Source organism: Jaculus jaculus, chromosome 8 (assembly GCF_020740685.1).
Source record: "Jaculus jaculus isolate mJacJac1 chromosome 8, mJacJac1.mat.Y.cur, whole genome shotgun sequence".
Lineage (NCBI taxonomy): Eukaryota > Metazoa > Chordata > Mammalia > Rodentia > Dipodidae > Jaculus > Jaculus jaculus.
In genome coordinates this window covers 82,092,887-82,112,326 of record NC_059109.1, presented here as the reverse complement: position 1 = coordinate 82,112,326, position 19,440 = coordinate 82,092,887, and the positions used below count along the sequence as shown (strand labels likewise).

Genomic DNA, 19,440 nt, shown 5'->3' with positions numbered 1-19,440 from the left:
CATATGTATATATATTTTAAATAGTTTATTTGAGAGAAAGGCAGAGAGAGAGGGGAGGGAGGGGAAGAGGGAGAGAATGAGCATGCTAGTGCCTCCAGCCACTGCAAATGAACTCCAGATGCATATACCACCTTGTACATCTGGTTTACAAGGATCCTAGGGAATCAAACCTGGTTCCTTAGGCTTCACAGACAAGTGCCTTAATTGCTGAGCCATCTCTCTAGTCCCCCCTCTTTTAATTTATTTTTATATATTTGAGAGCGACACACAGAGAGACAAAGAGGCAGATAGAGAGAATGGGCACACCAGGGCCTCTAGCCACTGCAAACGAACTCCAGACGTGTACACCCACTTGTGCATCTGGCTAACGTGGGTTCTGGGGAGTTGAGCCTCGAACTCAGGTCCTCAGGCTTCACAGGCAAGCACTTAACCACTAAGCCATCTGTCCAGCCCTCTAGCCTCCTTTTTAATTTTCCTATATTATTATATTTATATTCTATAGGTCCCTCCTTAAAATTGAGTATTTAAACCAGATGGAATAGATGTTTGTGTCTACAATGAGACAAATACTCCATTTTATTTACTCTCATAGTGTTTTCCAATTGTCCAAGCACTATTTATTGTAAAGGCCATTCTTTCCACAACCAAAAGGACAATAGCATTTCTGTGATAAATAGGCTTCCATTTATACATGAGATTGCCTCTTGGGCTATTTTATTCTGCTGGTCAATCTGTCTACCCAATATATAGCCAATATATCACTGTCTCAATTACTAACTTTCATAATAACTCATTATAGCTGGTAAAGCAGTTCTCCTCACCTTGTTCTTCTTCAGGAATGTCTTGGCTATTCTTGGATCTTTTCTCCTCCATATAAATTTTAGAATCAGCTTGTCAAGTTCCACAAAAACACCTGTTGGGATTTTTATTGGAATTGCATTGAATCTATGTTATCAATCAGTTTGAGGAGCACTGACATCTTTACAGTAGTGAGCCTCCTAGAAATCCATTGATTCTGTTTCTTCATCTATTTTCTTTTAATGTCCTCTAATGTTTTTATAATTTTCTCTGAAGATTTTTGTTTTGTTTTGTTTTTCGACATAGGGTCTTGCCCTGTATCCCAGGCTGACCTAGAATTCACTATGTAGTCTCAGGGTTGCCTCAAACTCACAGTGATCCACCTATCTCTACCTCCTGAGTATAGGGATTAAAGGCATGCGCCACCCTGCCTGGCATCTCTGAACATTTTGTAAATATTTTTTTCATTTATTCTTAGGTACTATCTTATATTTTGGATACTATTGTGCATGGCATATTAAAATATTATCAGATTTTGTTTATGGTGATTTCGTATCTGATAATTTATTTTCTGAGCCTGATTTTTTTAAAGATAATATTCTCCTAGAAAAAGATGCACATTTTATCTCTGGCTTTACAATCTTTACATTTTTCATTTCTTTTCTTGCTTCTTGCTGGGGACCTCCTAAACATACTGAATCTCACTCACTTTTACATATAAATTCCCTTTCAAATAATCTCACCTAATAATCACTAGTACCTAAACATTCTGTAATGCTGGAAAATTTAATACCTTCCAAGGTAGCTCTTAGAGCATCTTATTTGTGTTTTCCTTGATCTAAAGTAGTATAAACTAACATAAGAGCTGGTGCTTTCTCTTTGCCTCTTATAAAATACAGCAAAATTGAATACCCCAGCCTCTTCTTGTCACAATTCTTACTAATTTCTACAGGATTTTTGGCTCTTCTTTTTTTCAAGGTAGGGTCTCATTTTAGTCCAGGCTGACCTGGAATTTACTATGTCGTCGCAGGGTGGCCTCAAACTTAACAGTGATTCTCTTACCTCTGCCTCCTGGGTGCTGGGATTAAAGGCATGTGCCACCACGTCTGGCTTTTTTTTTTTTTTTTTTTTTTGAGGTAGGGTCTTGCTCTAGACCAGCTGACCTGGAACATATTCTGTAGTCCCAGGCTGGTCAGGCTTAACATGCACAGATTCTGGTTATCTCATGGTTCTACTTCTTTCCTTCTTTTCCTCCTTTCATCTTTTATTAATTTATTTTTTGAGGTAGGGTCTCACTCTAGCCCAGGCTGGCCTTGAACTCACAGTGATCTTCCTACCTCTGCCTCCTCAGTGCTGGCATTAAAGGCATAGGCATGTGTCACCATGCCCAGCCTTTCTTTCTAACTATTTTTGCCTTTTTTTTTTTTTTTTTTTTGAGGTAAGACTTTACTCTAGCCCAGGCTGACCTGGAACTCACTCAGTAGCCCCAGGCTGGCCTCAAACTCATGGCATTCCTCCTCTCCTCAGACTTCTGAGGGCTGGTATTAAAGGCATGAACCACCTTACCAGACTACTTTTTTCTTTTTATACCTTGAGCATGGTTTAGTGAAATGAGTTAGAGGCTTTCTGAAATGTTTCTTTTTTTCCTTAATTTAAAAGAAAAAAATGAGAGAGAGAGAATGGGTGTGCTAAGGCCTCCAGCCACTGCAGAGAACCTCCAGATACATGTGTCACTTTGTGCATCTGGCTTACGTGGGTCCTGGGGAATCAAACCTGGGTCCTTTGGCTTTGCAGGCAAGTGCCTTAATCACTAAGTCATCCCTCCATTCCCTTTCTGAAGTGTTTCTATGAACAATTCAATACTTCCACCTAAGACAAATGCTAGCAAATAAGGCATTCAGTTAGTAACTCTAAGATGAAAGCTACAGCCTGGAATTTCCAGTCATGGTGGGGAGTCACAGAAATGCTATAGTCTCTTTTCAACTTCTCAAATATCTAAAAAGAGTTGTCCAGTCCTATGCCCATTGTTCTTTCAACTAGTTTTCACTGTGTGAGCCAGTTTCTTTCCTGAACAGTGGTAACACGCCTGACCACAAATTTTTCCTGGAACAGTTTAAAAGAGGGAAAACACAGGCTGGAGGGATGGCTTCATGGTTAAGGCGTTTGCCTGCAAAGCCAAAGGACCCACGTTAGCCACATGTACAAGGGAGCAAAGTGTCTTGAATTTGTTTGTAGGGCCTGAAAGCCTTGGTGTGCCCATTCTCTCTCCCCCCATTTTTTCTCTCAAATAAATAATGTATTCTTTAAAAAAAAAAAAAAAGAGGGAGAACTTTCATTCCACATGTATTATGGCAATTTATTTTTTTAGCTTTGCAGGCAAGTGCCTTAAACGCTAAACCATCTCTTCAGTGCCCCCCCTTTTTCCCCATGTATCTTTTTTTTTTTTTTTCTTTGGTAGGGTCTCACTCTAGTCCAAGATGACATGGAATTCACTATGTAGTCTCAGAATGGCCTCAAACTCATGGGGATTCTCCTACCTCTGCCTCCAGAGTGCTGGGATTAAAGGTGTATGCACCATACCTAGCTCCCTTGGCTAAATTTTGATTGACACTGCCAAATCATTCTTCCTATTCTATACCAATTTAAATGACCCTAAGTAAATCCTCTACTTCTGCCCATACTTGATTTTTAATTAAAAAATTATTTTATTTTTATTTATTTGAGAGTGACAGACAGAGAGGAGGAGGAGGAGGAGAGGGAAAGGAAGAGAGAGAGAGGGAATGAATGAGCATGCCAGGGCTTCCAGCCACTGCAAAGGAACTCCAGACGCGTGCGCCCCCTTGTGCATCTGGGGAATTGAGCCTCAAACCGGGGTCCTTAGGCTTCACAGGCAAGTGTTTAACTGCTAAGCCATCTCTCCAACCCCCCAAAATTTATTTTATTTTTAAAAGATATTTATTTATTTACTTGAGACAGATAAGAGAGAGAGAGAGAGAGAGATAATGGGTGTGCCAGGGCCTCTAGCCACTGAAAACAAACTCCAGACACATGTGCCACCATGTGCATCTGGCTTACGTGGAACCTGGAGAATCGAACCTGGGTCCTCAGGCTTCACAGGCATGTGCCTTAATTGCTAAGCCCAGTCTCTAAACAAATTGCAGATGCATGTACTACCTTGTTCATTTGCCTTATGTGGGTCCTGGGGAATCAAACCTGGGTCCTTTCGCTTTACTGACAAATGTCTTAACTGCTGAGCCATCTATCCAACCCCAAATATTTTATTTTTTATTTGAGCAAGCAAGAGAGAGAGAGAGGGAGAAAGAGAGAGAGAGCAAACGCAAATGTGTGTGCCAGGGCCTCTAGCTGCTGCAAATGAACTCCAGACATGTGTACCCCCTTGTGCATCTCGCTTAAGTGGGTCCTGGGGAATCAAGCCTGGGCCCTGTGGCTTTGCAGGCAAACTCCTTATATGCTAAGCCATCTCTCCAGTCTCCTGCCCATCCTTAATATTCATCTTTAAAATTTTTTAAATCTGACACATTCAAAATAATGGATAGCCCCCTCCCCGCCAAGAGAGGGTCTCACTCTAGTACAGGCTGACCCCATAACTCACTCTGTAGTCCAAGCTGGCCTTGAACTCTCAGTGATCCTACCACCTCAGCCTCCTGAGTCCTAGGACTAAAGGCATGTGCCAGCATACCTGGTAACTACTACTTCTTTGTTTTATTTATGGTTTTCTGAGATAGGGTTTCACTCTAGCCCAGGCTAACCTGGAATTCACTGTGATCCTCCTACCTCTGCCTCCTAAGTGCTGGCATTAAAGGTGTGCACCATCATGCCTGGATTATTTTTTCGAGGTAGGCTCTCACTCTAGCTCAGGCTGACCTGGAATTGAGAGAGAGGGAGATAGAGAGGGAGGGAGGCACACACACAGAGAGAAAGGGCATGCCAGGGCCTTCAGCTGCTGCAAATGAACTCCAGAAGCATGTGCCACCTTGTGTATCTGGCTTATGTGGGCCCTGGGGAATTGAACCTTGGTCCTTTGGCTTTTCAGGTCAGCGCCTTAAACTTCTAAGGAATCCCTCTAGCCCTAGCTTCTTATTTTTTAAGCCAAGAACAAGCAAAGGAGATCAGAGTGTTACATGAGCCTTATGAGGCTCAACTTTTCTACTGATACTATCACTATATACCCAGTGGGATCTATAGCATGGCCCTTGGTGCAGGGTATGGAATGGTTAGGAACACACTGGAATCTTTCAGAATGATATGGAAATGGGATCAGCTTAGTTCAGGGGTCCTACTAAAGGGAGAAGGAGCCCTTTCCTATCTAATACATAAGCTTGGCCATTTTATCCCTTTAGTAAGGCAGAGGTCTGATACCTATGAGGAAGAACTCTGCCTGAGTACATCAACACTCACACACCATGACTCTCTCTTCACATCTTCTCTTTTAAGAATTTGCATCAAGTTTCCTGTAGTAACTGTGCACTATATAAAGAGAAATACATCCTTTATGGACTACTGGTTTTTGGTCTTGAGTTAACTAATATCTGGGAATTCACAATAGCACTATATGTTACTTACGATAGAACCTTTGTAGGCAGATGAAGGAAGAAGTTTTGGAAGAATTGGCATTACATTAGTAGATACTTATAAAGCAGCAGAATGCCCACACTAATTCCCTAATTCACTGGATAAAGATTGTTACAGAAAGAGCAAAAGCAAGCTCCTGGAGTAGGGATCTCTCTTTACCAAAGGTTAAATCCCCAGATAAAGAGAGATCTTAAGTGCTACATACAAAACACTTGAAAGTTGTCAGGGAATCCAGGTGTAGCAGAACACCACTCTAGTACAGACTACCTGAGAGGCTAAGGCAGGAGGACTTTGTGAAACCAGGAGTAGGATGCAGTCTGGGAAACATAATAAGATGTTATCCCAATGGGTGGGGTGGAGAAGAGGAAGAAACACCAAACAGTCTAACAACAAAGACTGATGGTCTCCAACAGTCCATGGAAGCTGGGGTGATGGTGCATGCTTGTAATCCCAGCTGTTTTAGAACCCAGGAAGCTAATTGGTTAAAGTTGGAGCTGCACAGCTGCTTTCCTAACACAGAGCCCTGATCACCTGGAATCTTCCTGACATAGCCTGGACCACCTTTAATTACCCTAATCATGGGGTAAGTAGATGTTCTTGAAGCTCTTTCCCTCTCTCATGAGTAGAGCTGTCTCAGTGATAAATAATCCTGACCCATCTTGCTATGATTCAGTTCAGCAAGATTCTGTTTCACAGGGCATTACTCTGGAAACCATGCTCATGATACCAAGCGAAGGGCTAGAAGTTATGTACCTTAGATATATACATGCTAGACATAAAAATGAAACCACATGGACTTGTTACATAAGCTAAATTTTCTCAAGGTCAAAGGCCTGCAGCATATCAGGGTACCTTCTTCAACATACAGAACATACAAGTGTCTGCTACTTGCCCTATCATCAAGTACTGCTGGGCCACTTTGGATTTTAAAGAAAGCATACACATGCTGGTATCCTTCCTTGATCTATGTATTGAGTGATCTGAAAACAGAAAATTCTCTAGCTAATCTAGTCAAGGACAAAATTGGTTCTGGCAGTTTCAGTGGAACTCCAATGTCCACAGTAAGGCTGAACAGGAGAATCATAATGAAAAGCTCAATGATAAGGGGACAAACCAGGCTACTCCAGGTCTGACCTGGTAAGCTCATGGACATGAAGGCCATGGCACACAGCCAGTGGCTATCATCATAATATTAATCTCAATGTATCTTTCACACCTCTAGGAATACCACCTTCCTCAGGGATTTAGTGGAACGAATGCTTTATCATGGGATCTCTGGAAATATTACCTCTAAACAAGAACTCAATTCACAGAAAAGTATGCCAATAGGATCACATACTTCATTACCCAGAAGCATTGGTATTACAGATTACAATGCCTACCACATACACAGAGGTAGGGAAACTGTCTTGTAGGATGCAGTTAGTATCTTCAAACAACAATGCGTATTATATACCCAAAGTCTAAGCTACTCTGTTAACTCTTGCCTCAGGCTTCAAGTCTTTCTTCCCTTCTATCTATTCTCTGTATTGAAGCTACTGATTTTCTAGTGATTCAAATCTGACCCTAAGATCTCTGGTTGAGGAGTAGATATGAGTAGTGATATACCCATCTTTATCTTTTGCTTCCCATATTCCCACTGTGTGGGGCTGTCTGCCTAGATTCAGAAATAATCTGGATTGGCCTCAATCAACTGTAGTGACCCTATTTTTTCCTTGCTCTTGACTGGTTTAAGAAGAAACATGTGACAAGGAAAATCTCTAAAAGCTTAACAGACCAGGTGTGGTAGTGCATACCTTTAATTCCAGCACTCGGAAGGCTGAGATAGGAGGATTGCTGTGAGTTTGAGGCCACCCTGAGACTACATAGTGAATTCCAGGTCAGCCTGGGCTAGAGTGAGACCCTACCTTGAAAAACCAAAAAACAAACAAACAAACAAACAAAAAACACCTAAATAAAATAAAATAAAATAAAATAAAAACAAAACAACAACAACAAACACAAGTCCCAAACCAAGAAACAACACCTTAACTGTCATCCTTTTCCACTACATGCCTAGAATGGAGGCAGCCATTTTGGTATAAGGAAGAAGCCCATTGATGAGACAAAGCTGGTACATGACACACTGGAAAAGGGTGAAGGAGGCCAACAGTTTGGTAATGCCCTCCCCAGTTGATGAACCGGTCAATTGTGGAACTACTCCTCTCTGTCCCCAACTCCATTTTCTTTAATCCTTAGTATTTCAGGTAAATCTACCAGCTCTTCTGGTCTTAACAATTTCTGTAGCCCCTAAGAGTATTCCCTGCAACTATTCGGGGATCTTTTGGGCTATTCTCCATACAGTAACCAGAATCATCTCTCTGAAGTACAAATCTGGCTCCTTCATGCATTTCTACTTCTCTCATGACAATCTCTGCCATCACTGGTCTGGCTTAGCATTCTGTTTTGCCTATTACTCCCTGCTCCTTGGTCCCACATAGTCCTTTAATTTTTGGAATATGCCTTTCCTTTAGGTCTGAGAATTTGCTCCTGCTATTTCTAGTACCTGGAATTTCTTCACTGACCTTGCTTCTTCAAGGAAGTTGTGCACTATATCCCTAGCTGGTCTTATTTCCTCTCCTTTCCTTTTTTACCTGGCACACTTTAGATGCTTGTAGGTATCAAAGTTAACACATATGACGATAGGGCACACTCTCCTGTTGCCACTGTCCATTTAATGTTGGCCAGGAGGCGATGTTCACTCTCTGCTCATGCCACTGTTTTCCCCTGTCATCATGGAACTTTCTCTTGAGTCTATAACCCTTTCCTCCACAAGCTATTTGGTGTTTTCTGCCAGCAAACTGAACCTGACTGCAACAGTAAAACTGGTACTGAGAAGTGGGATCATTGCTGCTAGACACCTGACCATGTGGCTTTTGGTCATTTGGAGCTGATTTGGTTTTTAAATTTTAAAATACCTTATTTTTAATTTTTTATTTGAGAGAGAGAGATACATTAATAGGCAGGTAGTGAGAGAGAGAATGGGTACGCCAGGGCCTCCAGCCACTGCAAATGAGCTCCACATGCATACACCCCTTTGTGCATCTGGCTTATGTGGGTGTTGAACCTGGGTCCTTTGACTTTGCAGGCAAGTGCCTTAACTGCTAAGCATCTCTCCAGCCCTGGAGGTGATTTTTGAGGAAGGAATGTGGAAGGTTTTGAAATCTTGGCCTAAGAGACACCTTGCAATGCTGTAAGTGCAGTGTGGGTCAGAGTTGAAAGACCTGAATGCAGTAAGAACTAGGTACTGTGGTTTGGCTTATGAGGGTGAGAAAGAACTTTGTAGGGACTGGGCTACAAGCAATTTGTGTGAGAGGCTTGCTGTTATGCCCTTGTCCTGAGAACCCGTGCAGGACTGCATTGCATAGAAATGGACTGGTGTAAGCAAAGGGATATGGCACAGAAATGAAATCTTTTGGCCAAAACTTCTACCTGTTCAGCTGTAATTGTTTCAGAGATTACAACCACTGAGATTGGGCCAGCTGATCTGCATTTGAACAACAGGAAGAAAGTCTTTTGAAGGGGTCTGAATGCTGAAGGAGTATCTTGTTCTTCAAAGTTGGCTTTATTCCCCCCTGGATTAACAAATGGGCAGGCCACCCAGTATTATGGAATATAACAAATGCAGGAAAGAGAGGGTCACTGAATTTTCAACATGGTTTTGTTTCTTGGAAATGGCCATGGGTAGTGTGAAGCAGGCTTGTTAGATTACCTGCATGAAGACCTGATGGAGCCATGAGGATGAACTGTGGGTTGTAGTTGGAGACCCAGAGAAGATACCAGGACTATGAGATGGCAGCCAAGGAGGGCTGTTGGCACCGGATGAAGTTTCTTGGGACTATAAGTAGCCTAGCTGGAGGGGAAGAATTGGAACTCTATCATCTGGTTAGAATTATCAGACTTGGAGCTTCTGTACTGACTAGAGTTGTTGGACTTGGAGCTACAGTTTCATGATTGTCCTGTTTAAATCTTGTACTGGTTAAATATTTCTTTGCTATGCCCAGTGCTATCTTTTGCAATGTGAATATTTATCCTGTACCATTATTATTATTTTTATTTTTGGTATTGTGGCTTAGTTAAAAGACATTGGACTATGGGTATGTTTGAAGATCATTGAGACTGATAAAACACTATGGGGACATTTAAAGTTGGATGAATGCATTTCATTTCACATCAAGTATGATTATTAGTTTATGGGGGCCAGAGGCAGAATGCAGTGGTTTGATTCATGTGTCCCCCATAGACTTAGGTGTTCTGAATGCTAGGTTCCTAGCTGATGGAGATTTGGGAATTAATGCTTCCTGGAAGTTGTGTATTGTTGGGGGTGGGTTTATGGGTATTATAGCTATGTTCCTCTTGCCAGTGTTTGGCAAACTCTCCTGTTGTTATTATCCACCTGATGTTGGCCAGGAAGTCATGTCCACCCTCTGCTTATGCCATTGTTTGCCCCTGCCATCATGGAGTTTTCTCTTGAGACTTTAAGGCAAAATACCCCCCCCCAACAAAAATAGATGTGATGATGTTAAATTAATGGATTGTTGAAAGATGAGGTAGGTGGAGCCATTGTTTTTTTTAATGTTCTTATTCATGATCACACAGGAAGGGAGTGAGGTAAACTTGATAAAAAATTTCTCATCTATTAGCCATTAGAAACCTCATGACCCAAAGGCCAGATCTTAGGTCTCCCTTCCTCTTTACTGACACGACAGCCTCATCAAGAACTCACGTTGAATTCCTCTCTGAAGAGCTTATTGTCATCAGCCATTCTTCGGTTAATCTCCTCTTCCAGTTTGTCCACAGGCAGGGGTGGGTACTTTCTGTTGGTGCTTGGGGACCTGGCCAGAAGTGGAACGCTTTGGGGCTCTGCAGTGTACAAAGGGGGAGATCAGTCAGGTGCCCTGAGTATACAGTCTTTTTTGGAGATGTAAGGAATAGCCCCCCTTTTTTTAATGTGGGAAATCCTAATTTCTTGTTTTTTTTTTCCCCGAGGTTTCCCCACGCCTTACCTACATCCTCAGTGCGGCCATTTGATAAGCGGAAAGAATTGGAATGGCTCCCAGCTTGCTTGTATTTCTTAAATCTGATGAGAAAATGCTTGCAATGAAAAACTAGGTATAGAGAGCATTGAATCCTAACCACTAGAGCACCAGGGTGTGCCAGCTGAAACTAGGTATACAGACAGCAGAGACCTATCTTTGGCCTTGTATTCCTGTTATCAATTCATCCTTTCTAAATCTCCTTTGTCACATAATCAGGCAGTTTGTCACATAATCAGGCAGTTCTGTTAATTCAGGACACTTGCTTATTTGTGGTACCCTCTGGAAGCACCATGGGTGTACTCTAGCTTGTATGGCTTTTCTGTAACAACCAGTTCCAGTTCTAGAACTCACCTGAGAGCATAGCCATACTAAATGGATGAAGGATAGGGGAATACAAAGGGAGGAGACAAGATCATTATGAAACAAAAGTCCTGGCTGGGCTAGTGATGCACACCTTTAATCTCAACATGTGAGAGGCAGCGATAGGAAGATTGTCATGAGTTTGAGGCTACCCTGAGACTAGAGTGAGACCCTACTTCAAAAAACCAAAAATAAAAAATAAAAAAAAAAACCACCACAACAAAATCCTGATAGTTCATCAGTGCAGCTGGAAGCCATGGATGGAAGTTCCAGACTTAATAAGCACAGATCTGATGAAGACACATGACAAACTGAGGGGGCAAAAAAGGTTCCCCTTCCTTAATTTTTCCACAACCGAGGAGGTTAAGCCAAAGATAAGGCAGTTAATTTTAGGCAATCAGGGCAGTAGCTTCAGCAGGAAGAGAACAGAACCACCTTCATTCCTTGCTTCTGCTCATCATTTGAGGGGATAATGCCTATAGGCTTCTGGAAGGTCAGCCCAGTACACCAGGGTCCTGGAAGGGTTGTGGGACAAAACCTAAACTAGAAATAACAATAGGGTTTTGTTGTGTATGTAGTCCCTTTTAGTGTGTTGCTTCAACAGGACTAGAGTTAAAGGTATTGAAACATGACTCACTAACAAAACATAGTTTTTTCCTTCTACCTCTAAACCACTACTCTGGACTTCAAGCTGAACTGGGAACTGGGAGACTGGGCTTGGATAGGTAAAGCAAAGAGGAGAGACTAGGACTTAAGAAGCCTATTTGGAACTATGTAGAAAATTTCTGAGTGGTATTTAATCTTAGCATTATCATGAGTCACTGCATCTTATTCATTGTCCTTAGCCTACTGTCATCTGGACTATGTGGGCTTGCTGAGATACAGTGATATTAAAATAATCTAAGAGATGAAGAAACATTAGCTTACGCACCTTAACATGTAAAGAACTATGATAATAAACACAATCACTAGCAGAGAGGACAGGGCCACCATCACTGCGATAATTGGAGTCTCATCTGAAACCAAGAGAAAAGAACAGGTCATTACTGTGTTGTGCAATGGAGGGCTCAAGTTGGAAGCTGAAAGAAACATACTTATGAGAGGGAGAAGGGCTCACTCAATGCTTCTATACATGGAAGGATGTGAATAATATGTACATATAAGAGACAGCAAGAGAACGAGAGAGTGAAAGTGGAAAAGAGTGCAAAAGAGCAATCACATCAAAAAAGAGGACCTCCTCTTGCTACCTCAGGGCAACTGGGTCAGGGGGTGAGGTATGGTTCACATCACTTCAAGCATACCAGACGTTCATTTATTCTGATACCTTGCATTGCAATAAAAGCTTTTTGAAAACAGATCCATTCATTGCTATACTCTTTGAGCCAAAAGCTTAACATACAAAGCACTGAAATCTTAAGAGGCTAAAAGATCCAATTGTGACGGAAGCTGAGAACGTAGGGTCAACACTGTACTTTCTCCTCCAGCCTCAATGGGCTCCATCTACAGAAAAATGGGAGAGGGAGGAAAAAAAAAGTCCTACCATAAACCCAAACCCAAGTGATTTCATCGTAGCATGGGGACAATGGTTCTTTTTTTTCTTTTTTTAAATTTTTATTTATTTATTTGAGAGCGACAGACACAGAGAGAAAGACAGATAGAGGGAGAGAGAGAGAATGGGCGCGCCAGGGCTTCCAGCCTCTGCAAACGAACTCCAGACGCGTGCGCCCCCTTGTGCATCTGGCTAACGTGGGACCTGGGGAACCGAGCCTCGAACTGGGGTCCTTAGGCTTCACAGGCAAGCGCTTAACCGCTAAGCCATCTCTCCAGCCCATTTTTTCTTTTTTTTAAATGTAGAGTCTCACTCTAGTTTAGACTGACCTGGAACTCACTATGTAGTCTCAGGGTGGCCTTGAACTCATGGCAATCCTCTGACCTCTACCTCACCAGTGCTGGGATTAAAGGCGTGTGTCGCCACTCCTGGCTAGGGACAATGGTTCTTAATTAAAACAAAAAGACTATTAGATTGATAGGCACACTCTGTCAAAAACTGCTAGAGGGCTGGAGAGATCTCTCAATCATTAAAGGAACTTGTTTCCAAAGCCTGACAGCCAGAGTTTGATTCTCTAGTACCCACATAAAGCCAGATGTACAAAGTGGCACATGCGTCTGGAGTTCGTTTACAGTGGCTATAGACCCTGGTATCTTTCTTACTTGCTCTCTCTGTTTGCAAAAGAATAAATAAAATATTTTTTAAAAAAATGCTGGATACTCCCTGCTCCCTTCTACCTCTTCCCACATCCTGGAACCTCAGTTGTATTTATCCAGAACCCAACAAAATCTGGCTTGGGATTCCTAAAGTCTTCCCTCCATTCCACAAGGCCTAGCTCAGTACCTCATCCTACTTTTCATGCAACTGATAAGGTCAGGATACCACATCACAAACTATACAACCAACTTGAATTTATCTTTGCCATTTGGGAGGAGATGTTTCCCATATAAATCCTATCATGTGGCGCTGGACTATGTCCATTATTGTTGTGTGTGTCTTCCTCTATCACAGTCTCTCTCAAAGAACCTAGAGCTGCCACTTTTCAGGCAGACTAGCTGACCAGTGAGCCCCAACAATTCTCTGATTTCAGCTCCCCACAAGACTGAGGTTACAGATGTGCATAGCCACACCGAACTGTTTATGTGGGTGATGGCAAAGTGAACTCAGGGCATTTCAGGCCATCATGCTTGAGTGGTAGGTGCTCTTTACTCACTGAGCCATTTCCTGAGATCCAACTTACCTTCTTGACTTACTTACCTCCTCAGCCCAGGACACCAACTAACTTCTCACTATACTTGTTCCTTTTTTCAATGTCCTTAGCTTAAGTCCTCTATAACCTATTTGTTCTGATTCCTACTCTTAGTGCGCCAATAAAACTGTTCAGCAAGGACACTAAAATCGGGCAAATCCAATGGAAACAGTCACATTCTTATGTGATTCAACCTCTTACTAGAATTTATTCAAAATATATTTCTAAAACAGCAACTATATACCAGTCAGTATTTGAGACATGGGAAGTAGAAAAGACTCAGATAGACCAGGGAGAAAAAGCTGTGTAGGTGAGGAGGACATGGTCCACAGTTAATTTCAGATAGGTACAAAAAATTTGGAGGAAAATAAATCAAAACAAGATAAAGGGGACAAAAAGTGATGGACAGGGAGGCCACAGTGCCATGGTTTGAGGAAGTCTCTCTCTCTCTGAGGTTGTATCTGAGCAAAGCTCTAAGGCAAGATCTGGGTGAAGAGCTTGAATGGTAGGTGTGAAATGTAAAGACACAGGGAATAACACACTAAGAGCCATATGAACCTGACAAGTTCAAGACATAGTACAAAGGCCAGTATGGAGTAAGATACAGCTGGAGAAGGGAGCAGAAGTAAGAAGTGTGGCTTTAGTTATAAATGTGATGTGAATAGCAAGCACTATGCAATCAGAAGTTTTTAAATTTTTAACTTTATATTTTTCGAGAGAGAGAAGCACTATGCAATCAGAAGGTTAACTTTTAAAAATGTATTTTTTTAAACTTAATTTAATTTATTTATTTGAGAGAGAGAGAGAGGGAGAAAGAGGCAGAGAGAGGGAGAGAGAGAATGGGCGTGCCAGGGCCTCTAGCCACTGCAAACAAACTCCAGATGCATGCACCCCCTTGCACATCTGGCTTACATGGGTCCTGGGGAATCGAACTGGAGTCCTTTGGCTTTGCAGACAAATGACTTAACAGCTAAGCCATCTCTCCAGCCTCCAGAAGGTTAATTTTTAATCTATATATAGTTTGTTTTTTGAGGTAGGGTCTCACTCTGGCCCAGGGTGACCTGGAATGTACTATGTAGTCTCAGGGTGGACTTGAACTCACAGAGGTCCTCCTACCTCTGCCTCTCAAGTGCTGGGATTAAAGGCATGCGGTGCCATGCCCTGCTATTTTTTATATTTTTAGAGAGAGAACTGGCATGCCAGGGCCTCAGCCACTGCAATGGAACTCCAGACACCTGCGCCACCTAGTGGGCTTATGTGGGATCTGGAGAGTAGAACATGGGTCCTTAGGCTTCGCAGGCAAGTGCCTCAACCACTAAGCCATCTCTCCAGCCCAATTGGAAGGTATGAACAGAGAAGAGGTCTAGCTGAATTTGTATGATCTGACAAACTGACTTACAAAGAGCAGCCATTAGGTAGGAAGTAATTTTGCAGAAAGTGGTCAAGAGCAGTTTTTTCAAGGAAGGCATGATCAAATCAAATACTGATTAAGAATGCTGAAGAGAAAAATGAAACTGAGTTTGGCAAGATGCAGCTACTGATTGAGCTTTGCAGATGGTTTCAGTTGAGTATGGGTAAGAAAGCCTACCTATGGAGTGAAAGGAAGAAAGAGGAGCGAAGGGGACAACCATTCATTTTTATCAGTATTGATTTTATTTGCTTGCTTGTTTGTTATGAGGTAGGGTCTCACTCTAGCCCAGTGTGGTGGTTTGATTCAGTTGTCCCCCATAAACTTAGGTGTTCTGAATGCTAGTTCCCAGTTGATGGAGATTTGGAAATTAACATCTCCTGGAGGCAGTGTATTGTTGGGGGCGGGCTTATGGGTATTATAACCAGTTTCCCCTTGCCAGTGCTTGATACACTCTCCTGCTCTTATTGCCCACCTGATGTTGGCCAGGAGGTGATGTCCATCCTCTGCTCATGCCATTGTTTCCCCTGCCATCATGGAGCTTCCCCTTGAGTCCATAAGCCAAAATAAACCTTTTTTTCCCCCACAAGCTGTTCTTGGTCAGATGATTTCTGCCAGCAATGTGAACCTGACTGCAACTCTCAGGCTGGCCTGGAACCCACTCTGTAGTCCCAGGCTGGCTTCTGACTCACAGTGACCCTCCTACCTCTGCCTCCCAAATGCCGGGGTATGCACCACTATGCCTGGCTTTGTAAGAATTGTTATATAGATATACATGCAGAGAAAAGGAGTAATAATTGAAGAGAGCTTTAACTAGTGTATTTCTCAAGCTGAACAAGACCTCATAATCCTATCTTAGCCTCCCAAATGCTGCGATTACAGGTTTGTATCATTATAACATAACCAGCCAGATATTACATTTTTCTCTGTTGATGGTAATTTTCAAACATTGCAGTATGTGGCTTTCATCTTAAAATGAACATTCATACTGGATGACTATTCCCTCCTTCTTGAAGCATTTTTCTCACTTTCTACAACAAAGCAGCCTTCTGATTTGCTTTCTATATCTTGGCTATTCCATCTGTCTCTTTTGCCAGCTGTTCTTCTTCAACTGCTCTCCAACTGTGGAACTTCTTTTGAGCTGTGTCCCTGGCACTATTTCCTGTATTCTATCTAATTGTCTGATCAGATGTCTGTAACTACAAATGATATGTAGAAATTCCCATATTTGCAATGTTGGGTCTGACCTCTTTTTGAACTCTAGTAGACTGAGCAGTTACTATGTTCTTCAACCCTCCAGCCTGCAACCAGCTTCATGGACTGAGCAGCTACCAGGTTTACTGACTTTCCATCTTGTGAACAGTTATGACTGCCCAGTCAATACCTTGCAAGCTAATCCAGCAAATTTCCCTTTCACTATATATTCGTTCTATTGATTCTGTTCCTCTATAAAACTGATACATCTTTAACTGCTAAGCCATCTCTCCAGCCTAGACTGATACATCTTAACATAATCAAATACTATTATTCCATTAAAAGAGTAACACTAATTTCTTAGTGTCATCTAATACATAGGTACTGTTTAAGTTTTTCTGACTCAAACCAGATGTGGTGGCTCATGCCTGTAACCCCAGGACTCAGGAGGCATTGCAGGCTCAACACCAGCCTACTTTATATGGCTTGCTCCAGGCCAGAAAGGGATATATAGTAAGACCCTATTTCAAAAAATGCATTATTGGACTGGGGAAGATGGCTCAACAGATATGGCATTTGCCTGCAAAACCTAACAACCCGGGTTCAACACCCCAGTACCACGTCAAGCCAGATGCACAAAGTGGTATATGCATCTGGATGGAATTTGTGTGCAGTGGCTAGAGGCCTTGGCACACCCATTTTCTCTCCCTCTCCTTGAAAATAACTGAAATAAAAAAATACATTATTAGCCAGGCGTGGTGGTGCGTGCCTTTAATCCCAGCACTTGGGAGGCAGAGGTAGGAGGACCTCTGTGAGTCTCTGAGACTACATAGTGAATTCCAGGTCAGCCTGAGCCAGAGTGAGACCCTACCTCGAAAAACCAAAAACAACAACAACAAAAAAACCCATTATTAAATTTTCCTGATCACCTCATAAGCACCTTTTCTGGTTCAGTTTGAATTGGCATCAAGAGCAAGCTTACATGTTTCACATTATTATTAGGTATAATAGGTTCACAGGTTTCCTGGTTGAGCATGGAAGAAATAAACATGGGAGGTACCCAAGGTAACTTTAGACAGCTATAGGGATGGAGAAGAGGAAAACAAAAATGTAATTTAGAAAATAACTGTGTCCTGTTCCAATTTCCTAAACCATCAGTTGAACTTCTGGTAAGTCCCTGTTTGTCCCTGTTAGAACTGTCCTGGAAAGAACATAGACTGGGAGCAGATTTCAGGCCACTCAATGCTCCAGGGCAAATCTCAATCACAGCCAATCACAAATCCTAACGATAACAATGGAAGCCATGGGAGACAGAGGTACTGCAAGAAAGTGAACAAATTTAAAAAATGTAATATACACAAAAGGAGCAATCTGAGTATTGAAAAAGTCTATTTTTTGTTTTTTTAAGGTAGGGTCTCGCTGTAGCCCAGGTTGACCTGTAATTTACTATGCAGTCTCAGGGTAGCCTCAAACTCAACATGATCCTCCTACCTCTGCCTCCTGAGTGCTGGGGTTAAAGGCGTGCGCCACCATACTTGGCAATTGAAGAATTCTTTAAAAAAAAATGGGGGGGAGTGGGGTTGGGTTAAGGCATTTGCCTGCAAAGCCAAAGGACCTCGGTTCAATTTCCCAGGGCCCACGTAAGCCAGATGCACAAGATGGCGCATGCATCTGAGAGTTTGTTTGCAGTGGCTGGAGGCCCTGGTGTGCCCATTCTCTCTCTCTCTCCCCCTCTTTCCCTCTCTCAAATAAATAAAAATAAAAATATTAACAAAACACCCACAAAAACAAAAACCAATTTGATGAGGGACCATGTTTCCAAATGAAAGTCTTAAGAAACAGACATTACTGAAAGCCAAACTAACAAATCAGATACTGCCAGAACACAAAACAATAAAAAGATTATGAAAATTGAGAGGACATGAAGTGGATAGACCTAGTATTTGCTTCAAAGGATCTCCTAAAAATAAACTAGGAAAGGAGGACAAATACAAGAATGCTTAATAAGCATAATGCCACAAGGAACCATGTAGTCTGAGAAAATAATCTTTACCTGAACATATCCTCACAAAATGAAAATTTGGGATTGGAATCCATGAATTAACCAATTATCGGTCATTTCTTTTTGTTTCAAAGTCATTCTTAAAAAATATGATGGAAGAAAAAGGTTCACATAGAAGCAAAAAAATCAGATTGACTTATGATAGCTCATTAAAGTCAATGATGTACTGTCTACAAAATTCTTAGAAATTATAACCTACAATAATTTATCTAGCTAAATTTTCATTTCAGCATGAGGTCTAAAGATAAAACATTTCCAATTGGGGAATGTGGCACAAGCCTATAATCTCAGTACTTAGGAGGCAGAGACACGAGAGCTAGGTGAATCTGGTCTAAAGGGGGAGTTTACAATAGTGAGACCTGACATTTCTTAAGCATGAAACTTTAGGATTCCATAGACCTGGAAGGTAAAATACTTACTATAATAACAACAGTGCATGACAATCTCTTAGAATGATTTATGAAATGGAAGCAACAATAGACAATTTAAAAGAGGTACCACTACACAATGCTTGATATAAAAAGCAAAGACCAGAGCCAGAAGTGGTAGCTTTAATCCCAACACTTGAGAGGCAGAGGTAGGAGGATATCTGTGAATTCAAGGCCAGTCTGAGACTACTGTGAATTCAAGGTCAGTTTGGGCTAGAGTGAGACCCTACCTTGAAAACACCAAAACCAATAACCAGAAAACAAAACAAAACAGAAGACTAAGCAGCCTTGGCATACAGAATGGGCTAGCAGAAAGATAGTGAGACCCTACCTTGAAAAAAGCCAATCAACCAACCAACCAAATCTAGACCAAATCTAGCCTACTTTTTTTCCCCTTTGACACTAGAGCTTGTATCTAAGGCTCATACATGGTAGGCAGGCACTCTACCATAGTTATTCCACTTCCTCTTTTACTTTCTCTCTCTCTCTCTCTCTCTCTTTTTTTTTTTTTTTTTTTTGAGAGAGGGCCTCATTAAATTGTCTAGGCAGACTCTGAACTTACTCTGCTCTGTAGTCCAGGTAGGCTTCAGCCACCCGAGCAATGAGGATTGTTTAGTTTTCAGATTTTGTGTATGCTCTATAGCTGTTCTTGCTATTGATTTGCAATTTGATCCCATTGTGATCAGATAGAGTGCAAGGAGTTATTTCAATTTTCCTGTAT

General features: G+C 41.8%; 1 protein-coding gene across 9 annotated transcripts in view; it reads right to left on the bottom strand.

Moving 5' to 3' along the window:
• The window catches only part of Ptpra (protein tyrosine phosphatase receptor type A), a 185,949-nt gene that overhangs the window by 51,343 nt on the left and 115,166 nt on the right, over positions 1-19,440 (bottom strand). For all 9 annotated transcript variants that reach the window (XM_045156280.1, XM_045156279.1, XM_045156281.1 and 6 more), the window contains 3 exons: positions 11,761-11,845; positions 10,437-10,510; positions 10,157-10,293 (listed from right to left, as the gene is read on the bottom strand). In XM_045156280.1, the coding sequence (XP_045012215.1) occupies positions 10,157-10,293; positions 10,437-10,510; positions 11,761-11,845 (296 nt within the window). The remainder of the gene's footprint in view (positions 1-10,156; positions 10,294-10,436; positions 10,511-11,760; positions 11,846-19,440) is intronic.